We start from the raw sequence: 14663 nt of genomic DNA, 5'->3' as shown, positions 1-14663 counted from the left end.
CGATTCTGCCACTCTGTAGTTGTGTGACCTTGGGCGAGCCAGTGGCTCTTCATTTCCTCACCACTGAACGGGAGACTAAACACGGGGCTACCACGTGGGGCCATCGTGGCAAAGAAGTCTGTGTTCAGTGTTGAGGTACTTGGTTATCTGTGAAGCATTATTCACACTGAAGTTCTTTTCCTCATCACTGAAAAGCTTTGAAACCAGTGGGTTTAAAATGTGCTCCCCTCAAATGCTGTTTCCGACGCACCAGTGAGTTCTCTGACCTGGGAAATGCAGAAGTCCCTTCAGCAGTAGAGGCACTCAGCCGTCTACACTCAGAGGGAAGTGCGTTGTGTGCGCGTGTGTTGTGCCATCAACGTGATACACGTGCGGTGATCCTGGTTTGGAAGTTCTCATTTTATCCTCTGTCTGAGATGAAGTGAGAAGTACAGGAAATGACGAAGGCACGCTAAGCGTGTCGGTGGTGCCGGCTGCGCAAGTCCGGGCACGGGGCGGTTGGTGCCTCCACTCCTGCGGGCGGTGCAGACGGGTCTCCGGCTGTGAAAGAAGCCATCCTAGCAGGATGCCGAGGCACTGAGTGTTACCCAGAGATAAAATCGCGCCCTGGGGTATCCCGTACAGTTGTAAAGTGATCTGTTGCAGAGGTGGAGCGCATCTTGCCCGCTAAGTGACTTGAGGCTGTAATTAAGGAGATGACCCGTTCGCAGGCATTCCAAAGTCCGGCAGAAGAGTGAGATGGACATTGTCGTCAGTGAGGACTTGAATGGAGCGGTGAAGTTTTCAAGCTCCTTACCCTACCCCAATAATCTGAACAGGTAAGGCCCAGTGGCACTTCTCTACATAGTTCTCTTCTGCTTTTACAAATAAACGTCTGTGGTGACATCAGATAGCTTTTAAAGAGGTTATCAGGATAGCATCCCGTGACGAAGGACTTGACATAACCATCTCCATCTTAAACTTGGAATGGATTCCTACCCCTCACCCCATCTAGAAATCATCTCTTTCCTAAATTCACATAACAATTTAGCTGTACCTCTTACCACCGCTAGTAGCCTCTACCTTGGATTACATTTAGTTTTGCTTAGGGTTTATCTCCTAGTCAACTGTAAGCCTTTTCAAGGTAGGGAATTATATTTTACTTCTCTCTGCATTCTTGTGTAGCCTCATAATGTGTAATAGTCAACAAATAAATCTTTGTAGTTTGAACAGCATTACAATCTAGTCTTAGAGCCCGAATGTGAACACTTAAATAGTAATGTCAGCATTGGGTAGTAGTACGAAAGAAAGCAGCAAGGCAGTCACACACAACTGAGTAGCGTGGATAATAATTACCATGAGTATTTAGAGAATGGGGAGGGAGGTATCATGTGGACTAGAGCTTTGTGGAATGACTCTGGATGAGCTGGAACTTTCTGGAAGGATCTGGAAAGATGTGCAGGGCATGGATAGATGAAGAGGAAGGAAGTTTGAGGGGGAAGGAGTGAGGGGAGCAAAGGCATGTTCGAGGGCGCAGTGAGTAGGGAGTTGGCCTCTGTGGAGGCTGAGAACACCTGCACAAGGCAGACCTGTGCCCGGGAAGGAGTGTGAACTTTGTTGTGGGACCACAAGTGTTTTTTTGGGAGGGTTTGGATTAACAAATCTGGCAGGATGGCGTCTAGCTTGTGTGTGGGGCTCACCTGGATGTAGGACATGCCTGCGACATTTAAAGAGCTTCACAGATCATTCTCATCCAGCCAGGTGGAGATCAGTCTGTTGACCCATCTGTTGAGAAATCTTGGCTTTCGGGGGTGTCATAGCAGATTAGGAGAAGGGATAAGCACCCGAATCATGGGTTTGGCTGGAAATGTTTGCTTGCCCTCAGATTAATTCATTTTCAGTAATCACATATCGGCTGCCACGGATGTGTTGTGGTGAACGTATGTGAGGTCGCACGGGAGGCTGCCTGAGAACGGCACTGGAGCTGTCCCCTCCCACACGTGCTCTTGTTCTCCGCAGCATCCTGGCACAGCGGCTGGAGAAGTGGCTGCAGCTGATGCTGATGTGGCACCCACGGCAAAGGGGCACCGATCCTGTGTACGGGCCCAACGGCTGCTTCAAGGCCCTGGATGACATCTTAAACCTGAAGGTGAGTGCAGAGCCAGGTCAGCCTCGAGGCAGCACTCCCCGATGGGCTGTGGCAGGGCTCGGGAGGAAGGGGCGCCTTAATAAGCGGGTCATGGGCCACCTGAGCAGTGGAAAGGGAGGCCCCACGCGAGTGCGTGCCCCTGGGCCAGCTGACGTCACTTGTGAGGTGGTAGCTGTGGACAAACAGGTGTATCGAAGACCAGAATTATGAACCTTGGCACTGGGGCTCCCTTCCCCCCTCTAGCCTGGCCCCTCTGTTTGTGTGGCTGGGCAGTGTTTGTTAGCAGCAAACAATCCAGGCAAATAGGTGGGTCTCTCTGTAAAGATGCAGGGTTTTTTCCAATAACACCTGGGTTGTGTTGCAGCTGGTTCATATCTTGAACATGGTCACAGGCATCATTCACACCTATCCAGTGACAGAGGACGAGAGTCTGCAGAGCTTGCAGGCCAGAATCCAGCAAGACACAGGAATCCCTGAGAAGGACCAGGAGCTGCTGCAGGAAGCTGGGCTGGCGCTGATCCCTGACAAGCCTGCCACTCAGTGTATTTCAGATGGCAAGGTGAGCCCCTGCTCCTTACTGAAGGTCCCGTTTTCCTCAGACTTTGCCTCCCAGGTGTTCGGATTTCAGCTTTACTTTGTCACACGGTGCAGATACCTGCCTGTGTTTTCAGTTGGAATGCAGGGTCCCCTGCATGGCCTAATGGGAGACACAAATCCCTCCACACTTGACTCGTTACTTCCAGACCACTCAGGATGCCTTTCCATTGCCTTTGTTGTCAAGCAGTGCTTCATTCCTCTGAGTCAGCCAAAGCTATTTCCAGTGTACCTCTCATGTATGGAACCTTGCGGACAGCCACAGCTATGCATGCCACGGTCCCTGCCCCGGAAACTGATAAAGTCAACTTAGGAGAAGCAAGAACTGGATAGAAAGGGAGATGGTGAACATCTGCATTGCACAGTAAAGCCAATAGAGAATAGATAGAAAGTAATAAGTTGTAAATAAGGCATACATTTGGATAATAAGTGTAAAAGGAACAGGAAAGGGAAGTCTAGGCTGGAGTCATTGAGAAAGTCTGCATGGGCGCTCAGTACTTGCTGGCTGAAGATGATGCCATTGGTGAACAGCGGGAAACGCTCTGAAGTCCCTGTGTTATTACTTGGAAAAAGCAGGGGTAGGATCACAAGATCTCATCTTGTTCTTGTCCCTTTGTAGCTGAATGAGGGCCGCACGCTGGACATGGATCTCGTCTTTCTCTTTAACAACAGTAAAATTGCCTATGAGACTCAGATCTCTCCCCGGCCCCAACCTGAAAGTGTCAGCTGTATCCGTAAGAACATCATTGTTTTGTTTTTTTTTAAGTAATCACTTATAATGCTTGGGACAGGGTAGGAGGAGGGAGAGACATGGACCAAGGGAGGGGTCCACACCAAGGAGATGAGCTTACCTAGTCCTCAGGGCAGCCTTCTTTACTTGGGGCTCATGAGTAGCCTAGCCAAAAAGAGGAAAGGAAGTTTTCAATTTCAGTGTCATAGGTAGAAATTTAAATACAGGACAGAGAATACTGCCTGCAAGTCTCTGAACTTGATCAAATCAGATGGCCATTTTATTTATTTTTGAAGTTTTATTTATATTTTAATAATTAGTAACATGTACATGATACAAAAAAAATCAAAAGGTACAAAAAGAATAAACCGCGAAAAATAAGCCATCCTCTCTTCCCAATTTCCCAGTCTCTTCCAGGGAAACTGCTCCTGTCAGATTCTTGGGTTACCTTCCAGGAGTATTCTACACATTTATAAAGTTTATATGTATATTCCCCTCCCCCCCCCAACAAATGGTAGCATACAACATGTACTGTTCTGCACCTGGCTTTTTCACTTAATAATCTATTTTAGAGATTTTTCCCATGTTGGTGCATATAGAGCTCCCTAATTTCTTCTTTTTTGATAAAATTTTTTCTAAAGATTTATTCATTCATTTGAGAGAGAGAGAGTGCGTGGGAACAGGGGGAGGGGCAGAGGAAGAGAATCCCCAAGCAGACTCCCCACTGAGCTCGGAACCCGAAGCAGGGCCGATCCCAGGACCCTGAGATCATGACCTGAGCCAAAATCCATTCGGCTGCTCAACCAGTGAACCCAGTAGGTGCCCTGAGCTCCCTAATTTCTAATGCTTGTGTAATATTCCGCTGTATGAGTATTAGATGGACGTATTAATGCATCCCCCATTCCTGCTACCACACACACACACTCACACTCACACACACACATTTAGAATAAACAGATCAAAAGTCCAAAGTCTTAGTTCCAGACTTACTGCTTATTTAAATGTGTTCTAGTACTATTGGTTGAAACTGAATTTTTAGAAAACTTTGTATGACCTTAGATGTTGTAAACTGAAGGTTTCTGCTGAAAGCATATGAGCCTGTATACATGTGATTGCCTGTACATGGTTCACGGAATGTTTCTTCACATTGATAGTATTTACTGACTGTGGTACAGGCTGGTGCTATTAATGGGTACAAAAAATATATGTGACAGTAACTAGGCTTATCACCCAAAAAAGTTACGTAATAGTGTAGTAGTTCCTTTTTTTTTTTTTTTAAGATTTTATTTATTTATTTGAGAAACAGAGAAAGAACACAAAGGGAGAATGAGAGGGAGAAGCAGACTCCCCGTGGAGCAGGGAGCCCGATGTGGGGCTCAATCAGATCCCGGGATCATGACCTGAGCTGAAGGCAGACACTTAACCGACTGAGGCACCCAGGCGCCCTGCATAGTAGTTCTATAACTAAAAAATGTAAAAGTCCCAGTGAAGTCTCAAGGCAGGACTTGGTTAGTCTCAGGGCATTCTCTGACAGTTGCATATGTCTCTGTTCCAGTTCAAGAGCCCAAGAGGAACCTGTCTTTCTTCCAGCTGAGGAAGGTGTGGGGCCAGGTCTGGCACAGCATCCAAACCCTGAAGGAGGACTGTAACCGGCTGCAACAGGGACAGCGAGCTGCCATGTACTGTGCCGGGCGGTTTGGGGCTTAGCTTATTTTAAATTGCTTGGTGGCTTTTGCCACAGGGAGGTGGTGGAGGCAGGGGGCCCAGAAGCCACTGGTAGGAGAGACAAGAGGGAGACACTGGTTTGGACGGGCAGGAAGTGGTTGGCTGGGCAGGATTGAGGGAGACCCTTTTAGACTTTATGAGGTGAGTGAGGTCAGCACATGGAGCAGGAGTGTAAAGTAAGGGCCAGGCTGGCTGAACTAGGGGCAGAATTTGGACGTGGAAAAGCTCATTGCAATTTGGGTCAGCAAAACTCCCCTGACAGTCATGCCAGAGACTGCCTGACTCCCTCTCCGGGTGGCTAGCCCTTGGCGTGGTGCCGTGCCTAACTCTGGTTTTGGTGCAGAGCCACATGCTCACTGAGGGCTAGGAAATTGTCTTTATGATTAGAGGTGGCTGCTTTTGTTGTAACAATAATAATTATAGCAGAGACCTGCCTTGGCGATTGAGGTGGTTTTGTTATTGTACGGGATATGGTATTTGGATCCCCAAGATGCCCGAAGGTTCTGTTTCTTGTGGTCCCTGCAGGATGAATCTCCTTCGGAATAATAGCTGCCTCTCCAAGATGAAGAATTCTATGGCTTCCATGTCTCAGCAGCTCAAAGCCAAATTGGATTTCTTTAAAACCAGCATCCAGATTGACCTGGAGAAGTACAGTGAGCAAACTGAGTTTGGAATCAGTGAGTGTACTCTCTGCAGTCCGTTGGGAGAGACCATTCCTGTCTTTTTTTTTCTTTTCCTGAGTTTTCTTTTGCCTCTTATAATTGAGTTGTTTGTTTCTGTTTTGGTTTTGTGGTGTTTTCATTTTGTTTTCTTTTTTTCCTCTACATTTTTTCCCCCAGCATCAGATAAGCTGCTGCTGGCCTGGAGGGAGATGGAGCACGCTGTGGAGCTCTGTGGGCGGGTAGGAGACTCGTTTTAGATTCCTGTCCTTACGGGGTGGGGGGTGTTGGGGGGCTTCTGATTCCCATTTCTCACTCTCTCCTCAAACACTGGATCTATTTGTATGTCCGAAATCAGGTTGTCCTCGTCATGCTAGGAAGAGGCCAGGCTGGTAGCTAGTAAAGGGGGCCCCACGGTGGCAGCTGGAGGAGCCACCCACACCTGGTGCAGACTTGAGTAAGGAGCAAAATGTGAAGTGTCCCTGCGGGCAGCCCAGACCTCTTCCTCTTAGAAAGGGCCTCTGATGAATGATCGACACTCCTTCCTGCCAGGGGTTTGCCTAGCTTTGTTGAGACCCTAAATCCACAGGAAAGAAAAAGTGGAAGCATAAAGTCGTAGGACAGCATAAATCAAAATACCACTGAAAAATGTTCATTGTGAGGGAAGGGGAAGTAAATACAGCTTTATTGAACCCCACACAAATTGAAGATTGAAGGCTCCAATGCCTTTCCTGGACTTTTCGCCATTTTCTGCAGTAAACTTGGGTAGGAACCTTCACCTCTGTGTCTTAACATCAGTTTCTATGAGTCAATACTGACGTGTGCTTAACGGTGGGTATTATGTAGATAATACCTCCCCTCGCCACAGAGGCAGTGAATGCTCCACCCCACCTTGGCATTCACACAGTAAGCTCTGAAGCACGGGAGCCCAGGCCTCCCCACGTGGGATGGACAAAGTAAGGGAAGGGAAAGGAGTGCGCTTTGGGCATCTTCTCTATGCCAGGCACCCTGCCGGGTACTTCACATGCTGTATCTTATCTAACCCCTAAAGTGGCCCCTTTAGAAGCCTGTTTTCATGGCTCAGGGACAGGATGATTTGCCCACGGGTCACACAACTAGAAAGTGATAGACCTGAGCTCCAGACCCAGGCCATCTGACTGCAAAGTCTGTATCCCTTCTAGCCCGTCAGTCGAGAGTCTTCAGTGCATTTGGAGGGTGTCCCCCCCAAATCTCGCACCTCGGAAGGCTCTTATTACATCAGTTGACATTAGCACAGCTTTTTCATTAGGAGAATGAAGTGAAGCACCTGGTGGAGCGGATGATGGCGCTGCAGACCGACATCGTGGACCTGCAGAGGAGCCCGATGGGGCGGAAGCAGGGCGGCACGCTGGACGACCTGTGAGTAGCAGCTGGGCGGCGGGCCAACCCGCAGACGCCCACACGAGCTTCTGCACGGGTGTTGCGATCATCCAGGGTTCAAGTGTGGCTAGTATGGCTGCTCTGTGAGACCATTCTGTACAGCATGACCCTCTGGTGGAGCGTGCTGGCATGTTCCACAAGAGTTCCAGAGATGAGCAGGTGCAAATCACCGTCGCTGTCAGCCTTCATCTCCGTATCTGTCGAGTGGCGAGCAGAGCTGTCTGACCTCACAGGGTTGTGCAGGCCAGTTCAGATGATTCGGATAGAGCAGGGGTTCATCAGCTATAAAGGCCATGAAGGAAGCAGCCTTCGCTACGGTATCAGACGTCACTGTCCGTGCAGCCCGCCCTGATCCAGGCATGGTTCGAAGAGCAGAATGTAGAACAGAGAAGGAGCCAGGCAGGTCTTAAGAGTTTGAACCTGGAAACTGTTCATTTAAGTCTTTATCAGGAATTTGGCCTTGTCTCTAGGTGGTGATAAGGTGTCCCAGCAAAGCCGTCTTACCTGAAGGGAATCACGTGGAGCTCCCAGGGCACAGGTGGGAGGGAAGCAGGCAAGCTGTGTCAGACTCACAGGAGCTCTGGCTTGGGCTCAGCGGGGTCCTCTGATGCCTTTACTAGGATTCTCAGGACCAGAAGCTAAAATACCAGAAGTGTGATTATCCGGAGTGTCTATTTTCTCAAATTGTTTAACCCTTTATTCTCCTTTAATTTTCAAATGAAAGTCACCTCTGAAAATATCAGCCAGTTTCACTGTGTTGAGGCTGTAAAGGGATAGAAAATTGTGTTGCCTTTGGGCTTGAGTTTTCAAAGGGGGGGCCCATGTTCTCTGGGCTTAGGCCCAGTGATTGCATTGGGGTCACTATTGCAGAAGCCATGTGGAGAGGAAATTCTGAGGGACAGAGTAGGAACTCACTTCCTTGAGACTCTCATTAAACCTTAGAGATGGTTCAGGTTTGATGACGAGGGCCATCACTTCCTTGTTGTAGGTATCACCTATGCTATCTCCAGGGGTAATAATTTTCTCCAATCAAGACATACTGCCAGTCTTGTTTCTAAAAGTCAGCAATTGTACTGGCAGAAATTAGCTAACCAGTGTTTCAAATGTGTCTGTTTGACCTCACATCTTGACAGAGCTTCTCCTTCATATGTTTCAGAGAAGAGCAGGCAAGGGAGCTTTACAGGAGACTTCGGGAAAAACCCAGAGGTGCGTGGGGCATTCTGTGTGCAGTGGGGGCCTTGTTTTGTCAGTATGCGGCATTGGCGCTCTCTGCCAGCCACCTTGAGGAACTGTGTGGCTCCTTCCCTCTTTCCAGACCAGCGAACGGATGGCGACAGTCAGGAGATGGTCCGGCTGCTCCTTCAGGCCATCCAGGGCTTTGAGAAGAAAGTACGAGTGATTTATACACAGCTCAGGTATACGCCCTGACTTCCCTTCCTGAGGGTGGAATTCGGAGAAGCAGCGAGGCCACACGTGAGCTCATTTTCTCACTCCCCTCCGACTTGCTTAACCTGGAGAAAATTTATCCGCAGCTGCTGTTGGATTCGTAATTCCCAGGGATTATGTTCTCCTGCTTTCTCCAACCCCAGTGCCACTGGAGCTTGTCACGTTTATTCTTTACAGTAAAACTGTGGTTTGCAAGCAGAAGGCTCTGGAATTATTGCCCAAGGTGGAAGAGGTGGTGAGTTTAATGAACGAAGATGAGAAGACTGTTGTCCGGCTTCAGGAGAAGCGGCAGAAGGAGCTCTGGAATCTGCTGAAGATCGCTTGCGTGAGTGAGCCCCACGGCCACGCCTTCAGCCCACCAGCCTCTTGGGGCCTTTCCACCTCTGTGCTACTGTCAACACCCTCCAAAGGAGACCACAAAGCCACTGACCAACGGCTCAGCTGCCACCGCCCCGATCGCATTGCCCTCCTCCAGGCTGGGGTGTGGGCGGGCAGGGGCAGGCTGGCACCGGGTGTTCTTTCTTCTGCATGCATGCGTTTCCTGTGGCTGCGTAGGGAGGTACTGTCACAGAGTTACTCCTTCACGGTTCTGGAGGCCGGATGTCTGAAATGAAGGTGTTGGCAGGGCTGGGCCCCCTCTGCAAACTCTAGGGGAGAAACCTTCCTTGCTTCTCCCAGCTTCTGGTGGCCCCAGGCGTTCCTTGGCTTGTGGCCACAGCACTCCAGTGTCTGCCTGTGTCCTCACAAGGCCTTCTTCTCTGTGCCTGTCTCTTGGGTGTCTCGTATGAGTACCCATACCGTTGGGTTTGGGTCCCTTCTCAGTAGCCCAGGGTGATCTCCTCTCAGGATCCTTAACTGCATCTGCAAAGGCCCTTTTTCCACTAAGGTCACATTCCCAGGTTCCCAGAGTTAGGACACGGGTGGATCTTTTGGGGGGACCTTCACGCAGCCCACTACGGTGCATGTCTGCATGACCTGGTTGATCCTTATCCGAGCCTGTGCTGCTTAGTATTGTCACCCGCGTTTCCTATGCCCACTGTCTTACTGTAGAATAAATAATTATTCATTTGAGAGGGAGAGAGACAGCATGAGTGGGGGGAGCAGCAGGCAGAGGGAGAAGCAGACACCCTGCTGAGCTGGGAGCCTGACATGGGGCTCAATCCCAGTACTTGGAAATCATGACCTGAGCCAAAGACAGATGCCTAACCATCGGAGCCACTCAGGTGCTGCCCCCCCCCCCACCACTGCCTTACTGAAGCTGAGATTCCGCTGCATGTTGCTCAGAGAGAAAACAGGACACAAAAAAGAGCCTAAGACAGAGAGGGAGAAGAGCCATGTAAAGACCATGGGAACCAGAGTTGATGGGAGAGAGGACCGCACCGTGCAGGCCACAGAGAGGTTGCCTGGGATGAGGAGCGATTTAGTCACTGGAAGTATTAAAGAGCAAAGAGGAGAATGCGAAGATAGTTGCTTAAGGTGCAAGCAGGATGCAAGGGTGGTGTTTTTAAGATCATGGACTGGAGCAGATTTGTAGGCCAAGCAGAAGGAGACAGTGCACTGGGAGAGTCACAGTATCAAAGGGGCAAGAGATAGTTGAGTCTCCCAGTCCTGAGAACAATGGGTATCAGCATAATGAGCATGCATGGAAGGATTGGCCTTGGGACGGGGTGGGTGACATTTCCTCCTATAAGGAAGGAGAGAAAAACAGATGACAAGGAGAAAAGATTTAGGAAGGAGAGAGAAGTTGAGGGATTCCTAGTGATGGCCTGATCTGCCACCTGCATTCATATGCCCAGGAGCCTAGGAATGGGATGAAAACTGGAGGTAAAGGAGGAAAGAAGCATGGTGCCCAACCCAGGAGCTCATAATCTGGTGAGGGGCACACACAGGGAAGTGGATTTGAATTTGGGGGCAGGCAGTGTTGATCAGCAGCTAGAGTGCCGGAAGCTGAGCTGTAGCCTAAGTGCAGAGAGTCACGCCAGCCTCGGTCTTGGAGCTGAAGGAAGCACAGGGAACATTCACAAGGAGGTGTTGCTTCAGCTGAAGAATTGGTAGGAGTTAGGTGGGTGGGTGGAGATGACCTTCCAGAGCGAAGACTGCGCTATCAGAGGCACAGGACATCGGCCTGAAAGAGTGGGTGTGCTCTGGGGCTACACGTGCAGTGTTGTGGTGTGGGGGAGAGGGTATCGTGTGGAATGAATTGGGGAGGCAGTCAAGGGCCAAGCTTATGCAGGCCACGCTTTGTTTTGAAGGCATAGAAAACACCGCAGAATTTGTTTTTATCTTTCATGTTGCAGGAAGTTAAGTATGGGAATGGTATGATCACATTTGGGTTTTGGAGAAATCCCTCGTGGCATCTGGAGAACGGATTTGAGACTTGGACAGACCTCACCCCCGAGAGGGGCTGGAGTCTTGGAGCCCCTGTGCTGCACAGGACAGGACAGTGGAAGGGTTGCCGTCCTGCCACACTCACAGGCCCAGGCAGAGTGGAGGAGGCAGATGGCTGGGTCTCTCCATGGGTGACGAGCAGCAGGGTGAAATTGGGTGCTTGACCGATTGGTTGAAGCTGAAGCTGGACCTTGACGTTCAGCTGGAAGGAAGGATGTGGAACCAAGGTAGGTCCCCCAGCTTGCGAAGCTGGGCGGGATTGAAGTCCCACAGGCTGCGGCAAGGGCAGGAGCCAGGCCACGAGAAGATGGCGAGGCCGACAGATGAGCGTTTGGCTGGAGACTTGGAGACGGGAGGGGCATGAGGTGCTGAGAAGGTGGATAGTAGGTCTTATCTGCGGCCTGCAGGCCACTGGAGCCCAAGCCACTGGTTTAACCTCTTGACTGAGGCAGAGTGGCTGCGGCAGTCATTGACCGCTGGGGGCCGTCAGAACATCTTGGTTTTCTTCTCAGCCATCCCACAGATGATGCGATTCACAGAAGGCCACTTACAAGCTTTTTGTGTGTCTCAGTCTTCTACTTGGAAAAATGAAACTGTCTCTGTCTTAATTTCCTTGTTAGAGTTTGTTAAGCAAACTCATGAATAAACCTGCGAATACGGGTATTCAAATCTCCCTATATTTAGAATCTTTTATCAGAAAGTATACCTATAGCGTCTGCCTTCGGCTCAGGCCATGATCTCAGGGTTCTGGGATCAAGCCCCACGGCTGGCTCTCTGCCCAGCGGGGAGCCTACGTCTGCCTCTGTCTGCCACTCCCCCTGCTTGTGTGTGAGTGAGTGCTCTCTCTCTCTCTCTGTCAAAAAAAATGAAATCTCAAAAAAAAAAAAGTACACCTATAGACACAGAAATTTTCTAAGCCGAAATGCAAACCGTGGTCATGAGTAGGGATATTGACTAATAGTTTATAGGAATAGCTAATGTCTTGTGACCAGTTGTTCCATAAGAAAATACCATGGTGTGAATGCACAATTGGGATCATCCCTTTGCTCCAAAATTCTGCTGACTTTCTTTTGGTTTTGTCCTTTAGAGCAAAGTCCGTGGCCCTGTCAGCGGAAGCCCAGACAGCATGAATGCTTCTCGCCTCAGTCACTCGGGTCAGCTGCTGTCTCAGCCTTCTGCTGCCCCCAACAGCCTACCCGAGGCCGTCAAGAAAAGGTGGGTCACTGTTCAGTGCCAGGCGTGATGGCCACGGGCACATCAGGAGGTCATGGGAATGGAAATGCATGTGTATCATCTAGAGATCATTTCATCTGTCTAGTGACTTCGTGCATGTTTTTCTTTGTGTTGGTTCATATGCGAGGCAGATGTGGTATTTTACTCTACTGGTCCCTTGTAATTTGCTAAGTGCTTTTCTTGTCTGAGGATTGGATTACAAATTGCTTGATGAGGATATCGGAAGTGCTAGTCCCGTCAGCCGTCATCTGTGTTCAAAACCAGATTCCCTGCAGGGTGTGCCCTGTGGGCCACTCCTTGGTCGTCTTGCCTCCTCCCTCTCACCTCCCACCACTCTGAGTTACCAAGCTATGGTTTTCCTCCTGCTGCGTGTCCTCACCCCCCATTCCTCCCTTGCTTTCCCCTCCTGTCACCTGGGCCACTGCCACCGAGGTGGTAAGCAGAGTGCTTCAGCCCTTTCTGCGTGGTGTTTCACCTCCCTGCTTCCTGTCTGGTACCACCTCCAAGCCCTTTCTGGTCAGATGAGTCTTCACAGAATACCATTGGATCAAGTTATTTTTTTGGCCAGTAACTAGTAGTGGCTTCCCACTCCCCTAGAGGATCCGAGCGGAGGATTTTCGGACACATGCGGCCACCTAGAGCGGGTGGAGGGGAGGATGGGAAAGCGCTGATAATGGGTACAAGGTTTCTTTTTAGACTATGAAAATGTTTTAAAACTAGATTGTAAAGATTGTGTAATTCTGTAAATATACTAAAACTATCAAATTATACAGTTTAAATGGGTGAACTGTATGGTATATAAATTATATCTCAATAAAGCTGTTTTAAAAATCCTGTTCCTATGCTTGGGGAATTCCTAGCCTGTGCTGTTGTGGTGCTTAATCGTACATGGCCTTAGATTCTTGACTCTCTCCCCAAGCTGCGGTGAGCTTGAGGATGCTGACCGCTCCTGTGCCTCTTCCGTTGCCTCTGGAGCTGGCACTGAGCCTTCAACCTAGGTAGTAGCCACACGGGCTGAGCGAAAATGTGGCCTGTGTTCCTCCCTTCAGAGTGTCATGCTTTGCAAAGTGAGTGGAGTTCCAGGGCACTGTCTTGGATTGGGCATAGTCCTCCAGTGATATTCTGGAAGCTCTGGAAAAGTCGTCCCGGGAGAGATTGTCTGTCCATGTCATGGAGCTGAGGTTGGAATAAGACAGCAGCTTATTGTACTCTCCCCTCTCTCCCCACCACAGTCCTTGAAAGGACAGGTGCATTTCTTATCCTAGAAAAGAGAGAATGGATTAAATCAAATCAGCTCCCAGAACTTGCTTTTTCACAGATCTCAAGGAACTATGGAAATGGTAAAATTACTTGGTCTATATAATTTTTTTTCTATTTCAAAAATTGGAAAACAGGTGATTTGTGAGATACCTTCAGATTTGGGCAATTTGGAGAGAATTCAACTATTTAGTTAAGTCAGAAAGCAACTAATTTACTTCTAACTTTTCTATGAAAAAGAGATCTTCTTTTTCACACGGTGAAAGGTAACGCCTATCTGTGGCTGGGTGTGGGATTCTGAAAAGTGCTTAAGGAGATGAATGAGATTACTAGTCAGGACGTGGTACTTTGAGACACTCAGCAGCAAAGTAATTGTAAATTAATTTTTAAAATCTTGTCAGAAGCTCTGTAGCATATCTTCTAAGCAGTAGTATTATCTCTCAAAAATCACGTCAAACATTTTCTAATACTGCGATCCTTTCCTTTAGTGAAGAACTGGTGGCTGAAGCACATACTCTCTGCGCCCAGCTAGAAAACGCAATGCAAGACACCATCAAAGAACAGGACCAGAGTTGGAGGGTAATGGGCTGTGTGAATCCCAGCTGTTCCATGTCTGTCCTTTCCACGGCAAACCCGAAAAGGAAAACGGAAGGCAGTCCAGAGTGTCCTCCGTCTCAGTATATGCTTATGCTTTTCTAGTACATACTCAGTATTGTTCATAGTGATGCTAACAATTACTGAATGGGTGCACGTACTTTGTGGGCAGTATCCCGTTTAATCCTCATAACAATTTTCGTAAGGAAGGTAACGTCATTCTGAGAAGGTCTTTCTCTCCCTGCGGTTTCCATAGCACTGCTGAGCGTCCATGTGCGTGGAGTGCTGTGCCGGACTCGGGGGATAGAACCAGAGCCTGTCACAGCCCCACCTCGCAGGGGCTGAGCTGAGCCGTAGGTAGTACTAGTTACAGGGAAGTTAACGTGACAAAAAGTGAGTCAAGACACGGGTACACTTTAAGGCAAAGCTTACGTTGCTGAGTGGACCCTAAGTCATGCCTCAGATTTTAAAAGGCCCTTTCCCGCCAAGA

At 49.1% G+C, this 14663-nt stretch overlaps 1 protein-coding gene across 3 annotated transcripts in view; it reads left to right on the top strand.

Moving 5' to 3' along the window:
- The window catches only part of IKBKB (inhibitor of nuclear factor kappa B kinase subunit beta), a 65674-nt gene that overhangs the window by 48801 nt on the left and 2210 nt on the right, over positions 1–14663 (top strand). For all 3 annotated transcript variants that reach the window (XM_034647802.1, XM_019798707.2, XM_034647801.1), the window contains 13 exons: positions 711–818; positions 1999–2128; positions 2493–2687; positions 3342–3456; positions 5008–5131; positions 5703–5854; positions 6017–6078; positions 7125–7234; positions 8412–8461; positions 8571–8670; positions 8879–9026; positions 12177–12304; positions 14068–14158. In XM_034647802.1, coding sequence (XP_034503693.1) covers positions 711–818; positions 1999–2128; positions 2493–2687; positions 3342–3456; positions 5008–5131; positions 5703–5854; positions 6017–6078; positions 7125–7234; positions 8412–8461; positions 8571–8670; positions 8879–9026; positions 12177–12304; positions 14068–14158 — 1513 coding nt within the window. The remainder of the gene's footprint in view (positions 1–710; positions 819–1998; positions 2129–2492; positions 2688–3341; positions 3457–5007; positions 5132–5702; positions 5855–6016; positions 6079–7124; positions 7235–8411; positions 8462–8570; positions 8671–8878; positions 9027–12176; positions 12305–14067; positions 14159–14663) is intronic.

The sequence above is a fragment of the Ailuropoda melanoleuca genome, chromosome 18 (assembly GCF_002007445.2).
Source record: "Ailuropoda melanoleuca isolate Jingjing chromosome 18, ASM200744v2, whole genome shotgun sequence".
Classification (NCBI taxonomy): Eukaryota; Metazoa; Chordata; class Mammalia; order Carnivora; family Ursidae; genus Ailuropoda; species Ailuropoda melanoleuca.
Note: the sequence above shows the minus strand (reverse complement) of the source record. Positions and strands in the feature narration are given on the sequence as shown.